The 15941-nt window shown below is 34.4% G+C and overlaps 1 protein-coding gene across 3 annotated transcripts in view; it reads right to left on the bottom strand.

Moving 5' to 3' along the window:
- Nucleotides 1-15941, bottom strand: part of SGCG (sarcoglycan gamma) — a 324273-nt gene that overhangs the window by 208012 nt on the left and 100320 nt on the right. For 2 of the 3 annotated variants that reach the window (XM_072611724.1, XM_072611722.1), the window contains exon 2: nt 14952-15149. In XM_072611724.1, the coding sequence (XP_072467825.1) occupies nt 14952-15149 (198 nt within the window). The remainder of the gene's footprint in view (nt 1-14951; nt 15150-15941) is intronic. The other variant, XM_072611723.1, reaches the window with a different exon arrangement.

Genomic DNA, 15941 nt, shown 5'->3' with positions numbered 1-15941 from the left:
CACATATAATCTCTTGGTATCATATGAAATATCAAGGTTCTACTTCAAAAACTGATATGATTTTTATTAGTGAACATGAGATTAAAGAAGAGGTATTGCTATCTGATTTTGCTGCTGCGGCCCAAGGACTCTTCCATCTGACTCAAAGCTGAAATCTGCCATACGTGTTATCTTCCCAATTAGCACATAAGCTCCTTGAAAGCAGGCATTGTCTTACTTTTCTATTTACATCCTCAGTGCTTACTTAGCACAGAACTTTCCAAATAGTAAGTAATAGTAAATACAGTAAGTAAAAAAAAAGTAATTAAAAAGTGCTTCATTCATTTATATGCCTCTTATTTTCATCCAGAAAAACCCCACAAAGTATTCTTAAATGCTTTATTTTTTTCCTTATTTGTTTTTTATTAAATAAAAAGCATGTTGCAACATGGCAGTTTTAAAAGTCCAATAAATTCTAGCATATATGAAAATGTGACTTACTATTACTACATATGCATCACTGTCACCACTATAAAATTTAAGGGATGGAAGCAAGTACAGAGGTAGAAGGGTTGGCTACTGCAAAAAGAAAGGCTGCCTCCTTCTTGGGAAACCTCTTCAATGGAAGAGAATGGAAGATGATGCTGAGAACATCAGAGGCCTAAAATGAGTATAAGAAAGATATTGAAACAGATGACTTTAGTATTTTTTTAGTAATGCATGAAGTATTGCTCTCTTTGGAGAGGAAGGAGGGAGGGAAGGGGCGGCATAGATAGTTTGAGTAGAGAAGAAGAGATTTAGAACAGTTACTATGGTGACTTTAATAGTAAATCAGGAGAAAAGTAAGTATTGGCATGTAGTGATGATGGCCTGGTTGAAATTAATTAGCATAACTAAAGTTCAGTGAACTCAGCCTGGTTGTGTGACTTCTTCCAGCTGTGCTAAACAGAATATAACTACGCGTGGGGAGGGTAGATGTTGTAACCCAGCATGAGGATTTGGAAATGAACAACTATTTGGAAAAAGAATTCATTGGCAGTGGATAGTATGAACTTAATTGTTTTTAACCATAGGATCAAGATTTGAAGACAGAAAAGTCAGCATGGCTAAGAAAATCAGGGAAGGGTAAGATGAGGCCAGTCTGTGACAAAAGCAGAGACTTTAGGTTTTAGGAAGGATGATTTGTGCTACATTAGTAGAAATATCCAGAGCAAGGGATATGACAGTCCTACTGTATTCTATCTTAGATTAGATCTGGACCTTTCTGTCCATTTTCAGGCACTATCTTTTAAAAGAGACACTGACAAGCTAGATTGTGTCCATGAAAGAATGATTTGGATGTTGAAAGGGCTTACTGAGATGTGGAAATATTTAACTTGATTAAGAGAAGGCTGGATGAGAAAGAAAATAACGAAATCCAATTTTCAAATATCTGCCATAAGAATGAGAGATTAGGCTTAATCTGATTGGTCCCAAAGGATGGGGCTATTACCAAGAGGACAGAAGTTACAAGGAGGTGGTTTTCATATGATAACAAGGAAAAAAGTTCCAGATATTAGAAGTTATTAGTGGTCTTCTTTGGGAGACTCTGAGTTGTCTATCATTAGAGGTGTTCAAGTAGTACCTGAGTGATTGTACCTTGGTAAAGCTGACAGAATTCAAGATGTGGATAATGATTCACCTAGGAATCTAAGAATCCTTTTGACTCACAGATCAAATGACAGAATCAAGATTGTAAGTTGGAAAAATGAGTCTAAAGCAAGAACATAAAATTTAATAGTATTCAAAGTCCTAAATTTGAGATTTTTCTTATAATCATCTCTAAGTACATGATTGAGAACCCTTATATGGGTTGCTATTCATTTGAAAAGGCCTAGAGGGTTTAGGTGACCCTAAATTTGATGTAATTCAGCAATCTAATTTGGTTACCAGAAAAAAAATCACCATTATAGAGTCTATAATAAGAAAAGAGGATGGAGGGGTTATAGCAAGGTAGATACCACTGTGATCTGCTTTGGTCACATATCTAGAATACTGTGCTCACTTACAGGCAACACATATGAAAAAGAATACTGACAGACTACTATGTTCAGAAGACAACAGAATGGTACAGGAAAACATCACCAAAAGAGCTAGGGAATGCTTACTGGAAAATAAAGAAAATCTGAAGTGAGGAACTCCAGCTGTGTTCAAATATTTGAAAGGCTGTTATGTGGAATATATTGAAGACAGGATTATCTTGTATGATTCCCAAGATAAGGAACAGAATTAGAGAGGCAGAATTTGGTTCTGTCAAAAAAAACCCAAACAAACCCAGAACTTTCTAATAATTAGAGTTATCTAAGAATAGACAAGCTAGCCTTGTAAACTAGCGTGCATCCAAATTCCTTCATTCTATGACTAATCTTTTTTCTTTAAGGTTCTATTTAACCTTGGTTTTTAATGTTCTTCTTTAAGGTTCTTATCTCTTCTCCTTTGCCTATCTGAAAATGTTCAATAAATGCTAAGTAAAGAAAACTTCATTCCTTTCATATAATTCCTTTATGGAGTTCATTAATCCAAATAGTTTCAATTCTGTCTATATACAGGTGATGTCTAGTTTTGTATCTCTACTCTAGGCCTCCTTTTACCCCAACTACAGTGTCTTCTCTCAGATTCTAAATAAGATTTTACCTTCTCTCCCAAATTCTTTTCCCTTTCTTGTTTTCCTATTATCATAGTTGGCAATAACACTGTCTGGCTGATGTCCTGAGTATTTAACCTTGGCATCATCTTGGATACTTCTCTCTCCATCAATCATGTTCAGTGATTATATAAATCATGTCAATTTTTCAGTTACATTATTTTCTATAAACTATGTCTTCTACAGTTTCTATATGTGCGGTCTATAGAAATATCCTTGTAATTGGCTTTTCTTCCTCTAGGCTTCCTCTGATCCAGTCTATGAATTGAAGCAAAATATATACTCTCTGATCGTAATTTTATTATGTAATTCTTTTTTATTAAAGTCTCTAAAATTTTTCCAATTTCTTCTCACAGAAAACTAATCTTTCTCTTAGACTTCACAGCTATCCACAGAATTCTGTCCTTCTCACCTCTTATCTAACTGACCTTCTGTCTCCTTATACTTCAGCTTATGATCTCTGCTCTAATTAGAAACTATTCATCATCCCAACTATATTATTACTCTTCCCTAGGAGACCTTCTTACACTTCTCTGGTTGACTCAAACCCTTCTCTTGCTTTTAAAAATGTTTTACCCTCTTCAGGAAGCCTTTGCAGATCAGTTCCACCTATTACCCCAATAAATCATTCTCTCAAGATTTACACACGAGAGTATATTTGTGTTAGGTTAAGAACATAATGTGATGGAGTATTTGGGATTTATTATGGCACTGGAGGAGACACAACTTTCTACGTGATGTGTATTTGATTTCAGGTTGACTTGACCAATGGCCCTTCATTGGAAAGGAAGCATCTTTGAAAACTGGTAGTACATTGACAGGAGTACAAAGAAAGATGCAATAAAAATATTTTATTTAAAAAATTTTAATCTCTTGGATTATATGAATTAACTTTCCATTTCTTTCTGATACACGTGAAAAAAGAAAGGTATGATTGCCATGCCTATGTTAACTTCAAATATATCATTAAACCTATTCTGGTAGTAACTGTCTATCCTTCAGGAAGAGACCTTACAGATTCCTGGAGTCATGCCACAGAAATGCAATGCTATTTCAATGCTGAAAAACATCACCTATCCTAGCATAGTAAAATACACAAAAGAAGTGCTCAGTAAATATCTGATGGATGAATAAATGATTTTATGTTCAGTCACTTTGGCTGCTAGGTATTTACTGGTGATTAACAATCTCTCTTCTTCATAATGGAGGTTACTTAAGGATGGAAGTCATATCTCTGACTGCTCACACAACTTTCTGAGATGCCTCATATACATAACTAAGGACTGGTAGTCTACCTTACCAAATTTAAAATGTGCCATAGTTTAAAAGTGTCAACAGCTCCAGGGCCAGAATAACATCAAGATACTACACATAAACATGATTAACTACTTCTGAAAATGACATAGTACTTTATTCATAGGTTCTTAAAATCAGAGAGGATTAAACAATTAGTCCAACAGACCAGTCAAGTCTAGTCAAATAAGTGTAGTCAACATTTTACGACATCTTCAAGTTACAACAGGTTTTATGTATATTATTTCATTTTATTCTCATAACCATTCTACAAGATACTTGCTAAAAGTATTATTATTGCCATTTCACAGATGAGAAAATCAAATAAGAGGGCATAAATTACCTTAATTTAGTCAGTTAAATAGTATTTATTAAAGCACCTACTATGTGCTAAAAGAACTGTGCTAAGTATAAACAGGAGATATCAGAAGCAATATTCAAAACCAAATGTCTTCTCACTCTAAACCCGATACATTTTCCATTGTACTACTTTGTCTTATGTTTTTAGACATTTTTCTGCTACTTTAAATACAGTTTATGCCCTCAGAATTTTAAGGCTAAAAATGACAACTACATTATCTTTTGATCTTCATTTTCCTCTTAAAGAGGAAAACCATGATCAAAAGAATTCAAAACTATTCAAATAAAAAGTCAAATTCAGTCAAACATTCAGAAATTTTTTCTGTAACATACCAAGCCATACCATGTAACCATACCATATTTGGGAATTTTCTTTTAATACGTATGTGAAGCACCTTTACTAAAGTCCCACTTTGAGGTCTCATCATCATCTGATACAGCTAAAAAAACCAAACAAATATGTTATCATCTAATTCTATGTGCAGGATGCTATGCTATACACTGTGATCTCCCACAGTGTAATGATTAAGTACCAGAATGGATTTCTTCTATCAAACACATTAAAATCTAGTTGAGCAGAATGGGGCAAAGGACATTGTGGATAAGGAAAATGGCATAAGAAAAAGTGTACATGTGGGAAAATTAAAGATGCGTTTGGAGCATACAGCGTTTGGCTGGGGTAGACATTTTCTATGCAGAAAGAGTGAGAGAAGCTGGAAAATTAAAGTTGGGATAGGCTATGTAGAATCTTCAATGGTGGCTGAAAATTTCCTAGATTTTCATGGATTCTAATATTCATTAGACTATAATGGTATTTGAAATAATTTTAAATATATGAAATATCAAAGTTTATCATGCCATAATAAAATGGCAATATTTTAAATATAATTTTTAAATAATAAATAATATAATAAAATGTATCCCCAAGCATCTAGGTGACATAGTAGAAAGAGTGCCAGCCTGGAGTCAGGAAGACTCAAATATGGCATCAGACACTTACCAGTTGTGTGACCCTAGGCAAGTCAATTAACTCTGTTTGCCTCAGTTTTCTCATCTGCAAAATGAGCTAGAGAAGGAAATGGCAAACCATCCTAGTATCTTTGCCAAGAAAACCTCAAATAGCGTCACAAAAGAATCAGACGCAACTGAAACAAGTGAGCAAAAAAAAAGTATTCCAAATTCTTCAAAGCTCCTAAATATTTAGAATGAACTAAAGTGATCATTGTATCACAACAAAATGCTAGTGAACTCTCCATAACTGGTGAAATTGTAATTATTAAAGGTATTTTCCCACTACTGAAATTACAAGTGTAATTATTACAAACTTCAATATTCATATTCAAGAAAGAATAATATCCTCCATGTTATTTAATAAAATAATTTCTAAAAGAAAACATTCTTGTTTGATTAACAATACACTGACAGGTTTTGTCATAACTGTATCTGTAAAACCATTTGTGTTTCTTATACTAATAAATGAAGTGTAAGTATCTTTTCTTTTTTCCATAATATGCCTTAAAATTTTTTTAGGTTTGGGGAATATGTTAAAAATTATCAGAAAAGATTGCTGTAAGCATTTTAATTGACAATACTCTCAAAATGAAAGTTCTCATAATTTAAAGAGTACCAGTGCTGACTATGTTGAATTTTATAGACTATGGGCTGTGTTGGACTTCTCACTATTCAGCAATCCTTTCTCAGAATTATTCATCCTGACCAAGAAAAGCCTCCCGATGAGTATGTTGTAATCATACATGATGCATGTGAAGGATGCAGTTTTGATCTAATGTTTGTGCGGATAGATAAAACACTTAAATAATTGACTACAGGAGGGCATGAAACATCCACTGGATGTTTAAAATAAATTATTTAAAATAAATTCTCATCCAAGATATTATGTGGCCAACCTATACTTACTATTTCATTATGCTGAGCTTCATAACGTCACTTCATGGACCTGTAGATTTGTAGCTAGAAAAGAGACCTTACCTGCCATTCAGTATATCCACCTTGCTTTCATAATTGACCATATGATCCTAGAGTCTTATAAAAATACCTGATATTTACATGGGGCCATTTCCACTTGTCCTGATCTATATTTGGTCACTGGACCCAGATGACTCTGGAGTAGAAAGTAAGGCTAATAACTGTGCACAGCGCTCCTTCAATTAAATCCAATTCAATTCCAACTTATCTCATCATTTTCCTGATGGCATGGTCCTCTTTGAGAATGAAGGACAAACCACAGCCACACAACCTGAGAGCTACATAGTAATTTACTACTTCATTTTATAGATAAGAAAACCATAAAAAGGCTCTAAAGAAGTGAAGCCATTTGCTCAACTTACACAGTTCATAAGTGACTAATGAGATTCATGTTTTCTGATTCTACAACATTTCTCTTTCCACTATACTATGGTGTGTTTCCTACATTATTACTGCTTTTTATCTTTTATCTAAAGAAACTCCCAAGGAAGGAGTTTGCTAGGGCCTTTTTTTCATTCTAAATGAAAGACTTCAGTGGAGACCTCTCCTCCACGGTCAATTTCTGATTCCCTCCCAAATGAAAGGATTTAAAGTTATCTTCAAGGGGTGACGGTACTGTGCGAAAGAGTGAGATGTCTAGAATAAGAGCCCCCTTACTCTGGTTTAAATTCTGACTTTCCTATTTCATTAAGTACATAATCTTGGGCAAGTCACTTCACTTTTCGAAATCTCCATTCCCTCATAATTGAGGAATGGCTGAAAAAAGATCAATGTCTGAACATAATGGAATTTACTGTGCCATAAGAAATGAGGATTATGATGGATTCACAGAAATATGGAGAGATGTAACAACTGATGCAGAATGAACTTAGCAGAATCAGAAGGATAATTTTCTTGATGGCCACAACTATAATATGAAGGGAATCAACTCTAAAAGTGACCCTCCCCTTCTCTATGACCAAAGTAGTGTCCTGTCATGACTTCAAGTGTTTGAGTGAGTCAAACCTTCTATTCTTTGGAACAGAAGTGATGAATTAGATATACAGAGGATGGAATGTGAAGAAACAAGGTGAATTAATGATGAACTTGAGACACAGAAACAGGTATATTCTCAAACATGATTTGGTTTTCTTGATTATACATATCTGTTATAAAATAGATCTTCTATGGGAGAGTGAGGGTATAGTGGATTGTAGGAAAAATGTTATATAAAATGAAACTAATTTTACATAAATGATTGCTAAACAAATTAAGATGATTGTTTTGGTATTACTATAAATCAAACAATTCAAATTTTTAAAAATTTAGAAAGGAGGATGGACTAGATGATCTTTAAGGTAATTTCTAGCTCTGTTTCTATGAAATTATTACAAAAGTAATCCAATTAATCTCTCCACCTTGGGTCTCCATATTCTGAAACATCTTCAATGTTGCAGCCAAGTGATTTTTAATTTTCCTGACTTTCTAAGATTTACTTTGAGATTTGTTGAGATTTATACTTTATAGATATCTTGTATGTACCTGGTTACTTACATGTTATCTCCCCTAATAGAATGCAAGCTCCATGAGGCCAGGGGCCATTTTTTACCTTTCTTTTATCCCTAGTGTTAGGCATAGTTCCTGCTTTTTGACTGACTATCCATATCACTCCCCTATTCAAAAAATTTTAGGAGCTCTTCCATACCTTCTAGAAGAAAAAAAAAGAATTCCTCTTATTTGTATTTAAAGTCTAGCTCCAACTTACCTTCCTAGTCTCATTATACATTTCTTCCCTTCTCATGCTCTATGATCTTGAGAAACTGCTCTTGTTTTATTGCTTTTTTTTTTTTTTTGCAATTTTTTACATAGTCAACTAGCATTTATTAAGTGCCTATTATGTCTCAAGCCCTACGCAAAACACCTGACTTGGGCAAAACAACAATAGTTCTTGTTCTTTAGGAGTTCACAATTTAATGGAGGAGATAACAGGCAAATGACCCTGTACAAATAAAATATATACAGGATAAATTGGTGATCATTAACAGAATGAAGGCACTAGGATTAAGGAGAACTGGGGAAGTCTTGCAGAAAAATGTGACTTTAGCTTAGACATAAAGGAGGCTAGGAAGCAGAGATGAGGGAGAGAACATTCAGGCTGAGGGACAGTCTATGAAAAATGCTCTATGTCCATCTATCTCTCATCTCTGTTCCTTTGCAATGGAAATGGAGTGCACTTCCTCCTTCCTCCATAAAATCACAGATTTAGAGAAGGGGGCTCAGAAGACATCAAGTACACCCCCATTAGAGATGAGTGCATTGAGGTCCAGAGAGAATAAGTGATTTGTCTAAGGTCATATAGCTGGTAAGTGGAACAGGTAGAATTTGACACCTGGTCTTCCTGTCTCAAAGTCTCCCACTTCATTTAAGGAAGTGCTTAAGTGCTTCTTCTGCACAAAGCTTTTCCTTAAACTGCTAGTTTCCTCTCTCTTCCTTTGTATTAATTCTCTATATACTTAGATATGTATACATTGTCATATTGCTGTGAGAGTAAAGACTGATTCATTTTATATGTCCCTAGCATAACATCCGGCACACAGTAGGTACTTAAGAAATGCTTGTTGGGGGATTGATTCAGCTCTTACTCTTAATTCCTTTGAGTTTGCTCAGAGCCTGTGACAGCTTCTGAAAAAAATGTAAAATGATCCGGGGCCTTTGAACACACTGCCACATAAATAAATTTCTGGGCAACATATTGTTTTCTAGAACCATGAAACTTTAGATTTTGATGCTAAATGTTGCTTTGTTTAAAATAAAACTGCTTGAACAAATTTAACTTCAGGGCATTTATGAAGTTTTTTCTTTTGATCTAATCTCACTAAAGTTACAGGCATGAAACTGCAACAAAATGTATTTTCTTCTCTACCTCAAGGGTCTATAACTTTGCTTATGTTGCTGTCATGTCCTTTCCCCACCCATCAGCATAGATTACAAACCCTTTGAAACTTAGTAGATGGTATTTGAAAGTGGCCATGGCCAGATAGTAAATCACCATGCAGCAAATACAGGGATTAGCATCTCTGAATTTTAGTTTTGATAGTACATGGGAACACGGACAAACATGAAATAATGTCCAACCTCCAGGACCTCATATTTAAAACCCTGCTAACTTGCCAGGACTTGCTGAACTTTGTGCTCAACTGACATTATGATTAAAAAATCTAAGGTCTTTACCACATCCTCTTGGGGCCTCAAAATGGGGCTTTAGTGGAGGATTTAAATATTGATAACTAGTAATCAATTTTTTAAAGGATATGTACTCCATCTTAACATGCTACAAATATGAAGCAGAAGTAATTTCTGGAAAAGCTACTAGAACTCAAACTAGAATTTATCTTGAAGTGTTTCCATTGAGGAAAATGTCATATACTAAGGAAGACATGAGTTCAAATTTGGCTTTGCATACTTGCTAGCTGTATGACTCTGGGAAAGTCACTTAACCTCTGTCTGCCTCAGTTTCTTTATCTGTAAATGTGAACCTGTGATGGGAATCTATAGAAATGACATATTGTGAGGATAAAGGTAGATAATAATTGTAACTGTCCTTTACAAACCTTAAAGCACCATATACATTCTGGATATTATTGTCATTATCATTTACTGTTATTCCAACTCACTGTCTAAATTTCAAACTAGGCAGAACAAATGGTCAGGGCACAGAGAAAACATAAATTCAGGATTTATGACAGACTGAAAAATGTAGAGGTTTCTTTTTTCTTGAGGTTCAACTTGCCCCTATTTCTTACAGTGTCAATACTTTATATAGCCTCATCTACTACTTTTCTTTTTAAACTATTTGTATATTCATTTTTTTCTACTTCTCATTTTGTTCTCAGATATTCTGACTGTTATTGTCTCCTGCTTTTAACTCTATAATTTTGAATGTTTTTCTGATCCCTCTTCCCATTTTCTAAGTAAATCATTAAATTACATTGTGATTGAAACAATGGGGAGAAATCATGACAGATCACGAGGTAAAGACTGACAGTATTGCTTTGGGCTCCAGACAGAGTAGCCTCAGTGAAAACCATTTATCCTGCCTAAACTTGGAATTTCCCAATGGTTATACTGCAGATGGGCAAGCCAGGATGAAGCGGGGTCAAAAACCAGAATTCATGAAAAAAATCTATCTTGAAACTTTTTTAAAACTTTAATCTTTACTGTGCAACAGTAATAATAGTGATAACTATCACTGATATAATGATTTAACATTGGCAAAGAGTTTGACAATTACTATTTCATTTGGTCTTTGTAACAATGCTGGAAGGTAGGCAGTATTATTATCCTCATTTTACTGAGAGAGCTGAGGCAGACAGAGATCAAGTGACTTGCCCAGGGTCATAGGTACTAAGTGTCTGAAGCTGTAGGGCAACTCAGGACTTCCTGACTCTACTATATCTACTATATCACCTTCCTGCCTCATGTTTTAAAGTTAGAATGATCAGAAAATGTTTGTCTTTATTGTACTTCCTCACATATACACACACGGTGCATTGGTTTATGAGTGAATCAAATAGAAATAGAGAAAAGTAAAGCTTTATTCAAGAGCCCTCATCTCTTGACTCCAGGTACAGTTATTAGCTGTCCCCTCTCCTTTCTCATCTTTGCTTCCTGGCTTCCTTTTAAGTTCCAGTTAAAATCCACTTAAACTAATCTTTCCTGCCCCTCCCCCTTAATTTTAGTGCCTTCCCTCTGCTGGTTTTTTTCCAATTTATCCTGTAGATAGTATATTGTTGGTTGCATAATATCCTTCCCTTTAGACTGTGAGTTCTTTGCAAGCAGAGGCTGTATTCCGCCTTTCTTTTTATCCCCAGGGTTTTACTACAGTGCCTGGAACATAGTAGGTGCCTTAGCACTGATTGACTTTCATGACCAACAGAAGACAAACAATGTGTCATATAACAGAAAAGCACTCTATGTGGGTTCAGAAGAATTTTGTTCAAGCCCTTGCTTTAACACTTCACTGTGGTGGGGAATCCACTGATTTTGTAATTAAATAAATCACCCACATTCAAATCCTTCTTCTGTTCACCATATGAGAAGATTAAGCAAGTTACTTTACTTTACATTTCTGGGTCTTAATTTACTTTTTTTTTTGAGAGGCTAAAGAGTTACTTTCCTTCTGGCCTTAGACCCCTACAATCCTCAGTAGCACAATGCCTAGCAAACTCAAGCACAAAAACCAGGGGAAAGACATCCCATTTAGTAGCTGCTGGGAAAAATGGAAAACCGTTGTTACAGATATTAGATATAGTCCTACATTTTTTATTGCAATCAACTCTAAGTGGATACAACCAAACTATAACAAGATTATATCTTTAAACATTTACAGCACAACAAAGGGAAGTACCATGCAAAAAATGGACAGGAGAAATTCCTATATGAACAAGGGGGAGTGATGATTGTAAAAGATAAAATAGTGAATTTTGATTGGGTAAAATTAAAGAACTTTTATATGAGTAAAACTAACATACCGAGAATAAAGAGAGAAACCACTGAGTGGGAAAAAATCTTTTCATCAAATATCTCTGATAAAAGCTTGTAATTCATTCTAGGAAGCTGACAAAAAATCATAAAGCCTAGAACCAATCCCCCTTAGATAAGTGATCAAAGAATATTAAGTTTAAAAAGGAAAAATTGCACAATGTCAAAGAACCATGTGAAAGAGCTCCAAATTAAAAGGAAAATACAAATTAAATCAACGATTTCAAATTATATCTAGCAAACTGACAAAGTAGCCAAAGATGGACATAATCAATTTTGGAAGACCTACAAGAAGATGGGGCTCACTAATGCACTGCTAACAGAGCTGTGAACTGATCAAAACATTCTGAAAAAAAGTTTGGAATAAAAAATGTCAGTAAATTGCTCATATCCTTGTCTCAGAGACTCTGCTACTATTCACGTACTGAATGGAGTCAAAGACAGAAAGGTCCCATATGTATCAAAATAGCAACACTATTCATAGTAATAAAACACTGGAAACAAAGTTGGTGAACCATTTAGGAAATGGCTGAAGAGAGATAATGAGTGTGACAGAATACTAGGGTACGGTAAAAAAAAAACCCAGGTAAGGAATTAATATGGAAAACATATATATGATTTGATAGATAGTGAAGTAAGAAGAACTAGGACAGCAGAATATACAGTTACTGCACTAAATGAAAACAACACCCAAAGGACATGGATTCTGATTAATTGTAAACGGCTAATTGCGGTCACTAAGGAATGATGCCAAAACACACTTCTTTCCTCTAGAAAGGGAAGCATAAGACTAAGGGATATGTATATTTTGTCCCTATGTCTGCTGATTTTACTTCATTTTTTTAAACAAGGGAAGTTCTATTAGGGTAGGGATATACACAAAATATACAAAAATATACACAAAAGATATCAATAACACTAAAAAGAATTAAGTAAATTAATAAATAAAACACAGTCCTTCATTTAATAGGTGTCCATGGGTAAGTGACTTCACATCTCTGATCTTCTCATCTACCTCAGAAAATTATTGTTAGGAACGTCCTAAATAAGCCCTAAAACACTACAGAAATGTAACTTATCATTACAGATTATTATTATTCCCACCAGAGGTCCCTGGATTCAGATGGCTCTGGAGGAGAAGTGAGGCTGCTGACCTGCACAGCCCTCCCTCACTCAAAACAAAGTCAAGTGCAAGTCATGTCATTATTTCTCTGATGGCATGGTCTTCTTTGGCAATGAAGGATGAACACTATTCCCACCAAAAAAGTTCTACTTTGATATCCCATTATGGTATGAAGGTGAAACTGGGTTCTCAAAGATAATGCCAATAGAGTCACAAGGTCTGGCACATTTTATTCAAGCTAGGAAAGGGTTGAATGCATACTCAGTGGCAGATGCCTATTGCCTGACTATCAGTCTCGATAAGTTAAGAGAGGTTCATCATCTGGATTATCATGGTAACTGACAAAGAACTTCTATGAATTAACAAGTAGCAAATGAGTCAAAATGTGTATTGATGGAAAGGAATGCCCAGTGAAATCAGTTATCCTTAAAATACTGAAGCATAAAATTATCATGAGTAATAATAATGATAATAATACATGGACCACATAATAGCTTAGGGTCTTAAAATATTAGATTCCTCCAAAAAAGTGAAGCAGTCTGCCAAGCCATTATCTGGAATGGAGAGTCATCAAGTACAATATTTTATCTGGCCAGGAAAAAAAAGAGTAGGTTGCTATGTTTTGTCTACGGTCTTCTACTCTCTTCTGTATAGCACCTTTTTTGTTCCTCTTTTCCTTCTTCTTACCATTTGTGCAAGGATAGGAAAAAATGAATCAAATTTCTAAGGTTATGAGACCTTTATCAAAATTGAGATTAATTGCAAATCAATGGTGGAGCCACCCAACTCAAATGCAACATTTAATGAGAGAAGATAATATCAGACCTCTTTCTGCTGACATTTCTTTTTTTTCCTCATACACATTAATGGCAGGACGTCCTCTGGGCCACTCAGGGAAAAGAGGACTGAATCCATCATTTACTGACTGTTTATGCCTGAGATAAGGCAATCTCCTCCCACTGGTGTTAGCAACAATTTGGGAGGATACTAGCAATAGCCCTTGTGTTCTTTCCCCCCATTAACTGCTGCAGGTAGGCAACATGGATTCTACTGTCGACATAATATCTAATCTCAGTTTTAGAAAAATATATTATAAACTCAAAATTATTTACCTACCAATACAGACAGCATATGTACATATAACATACATACAGCTGATATCCATATTGTTGCTCCTAAGACCAAGATAAGTGGCTAGAACCTACATGACATCAATGAATGGCAAGAGAAGAGAAAAGCTAATTTTTGCTTTCTTATGAAAAATCCATTTGTCTTGTTACCAAATCATAGATTATATGTTAGGAACAAATTACCTTAATTGTGATATTTTTGAAGTATTTTGGTTTTCTGATTAAAATTCCTTTTTATAGACTTTACATTTAAGCTACTACTTTATTCAAATATCATACAAGTTTTAGAGTGTACTGTAGCAAAAAGTTATTTAGGCTTCTTTGAAGTAATATACATATTTAAAAAGCTGTGTGAATTCTTTTTGGACTTTTGGGACTTTATTAGCTAATTCAGTTTTTAAATCTTGGATTGTGGAAAACCACTGATTAGAAATTAGAATTAAGAAAGTGAGCAGGTAGCAAGACCTAAATGTAAATAAATTCTGAAAAATTAAATGCAATTAAAAAACATGTTTTCTAAAAAAAAAAACACCAGGAAAATATAGTAAAGAGGCAAGGCTGAAATATCCTTGAAATACAACTGTTTCAATCAACTAGAAAAGCAAAATTGACATCAGCACAGAAACTGCTACTTTAAAGGATAATGACTAACAGAAACATATAAAAATCCATAATTCATAGTGCGATGAAAACTGCAAAACAGAAATGTTATACTTATGGTCCTGGGGAACTAGAAAGTACGCTGAAGTGGGAAAGAACAAATCTAGTACATACACAGATGCTAGTGTACATACAACACAGGTGAATGCTAGTCAAGGAAAAAAAAGATTTTACAAAGAATTCAAAAAAGAAATGGGAAATTGAAGAAGATACTCACTGGAGAAAACCACATGACTTTAAGAATCCAAATTGTCAGAGCAAAATTCACAACTAGGATGATAAGCAGAAGAAGAACAAACAGGTAGAGGCAGCGCTTCCTCCAGCCATAAATGCCAATTTTGTAGACATACTGGTTCTCTGGTCTCTCTAGGCTTGTGCCTTGTGTTGTTGTAGTGTACTGTTCACGTACCATCTGCTACAGAAGAAGAAAAAACCTTCATTAGTTACTAACATAAAGATAATAAACAGAATGCATGATATTTAAAGAGAAAAGTACTTGAAAAGTTATAATTAAATATGATAAGAAACCAACCAAATATGGCAAGCAGTACGTACCATGGCATATCATTAGCAGATGAAAAATTTTTTTATTGTAAATAGCAAATAGTATTTATATATGTAAGCATAATTTTATATTTCTATAACAGAGAATTTAATTTACCATAATGTTATTTCATTATGAGAAAGAGGTTTTCACTATGTTAATACTAAATGGCATTATAATTATCACATATTGCTAAAAATTAAATAATTACACAAACTACATGTCTCTACGCACCCTTCCCCAAGGTTACAAAGCCAGTAAATGATGAAGCCAAGATTTAATTCTAAATCCAATTCTTAGTATATTCTTGCTAAGACACAAAACAATTCCCTTTATCTTGGAAGATGGTAAAATAGCAAATTTAACACTAGCCGAAAATAATTTTTCTAGTATATTTTTCAAATGCAATAAGAAAATAATCAACTGGTAACAAAGCAAATATGCAACTCACTGGCCTTGGTTGTTTTTGTTTTTCTATCTCAATTTCATTTTAAATCTTCACATAAAATATGAAATCTTACCTCTAAAAACCACTTTTATATCTTAAAGCTAGTTTCTTCTTGGAATACATAAATGGATCTGAGATCTCAATGGTGACATTCCTTCCAGCAAGGGAGAACTCACACCTTCCATGCCTTCCCATTCTGATAGACTCTTGTCTAT

This window comes from Notamacropus eugenii, chromosome 5 (genome assembly GCF_028372415.1).
Source record: "Notamacropus eugenii isolate mMacEug1 chromosome 5, mMacEug1.pri_v2, whole genome shotgun sequence".
In the NCBI taxonomy this organism is placed as follows: Eukaryota; Metazoa; Chordata; class Mammalia; order Diprotodontia; family Macropodidae; genus Notamacropus; species Notamacropus eugenii.
Note: the sequence above shows the minus strand (reverse complement) of the source record. Positions and strands in the feature narration are given on the sequence as shown.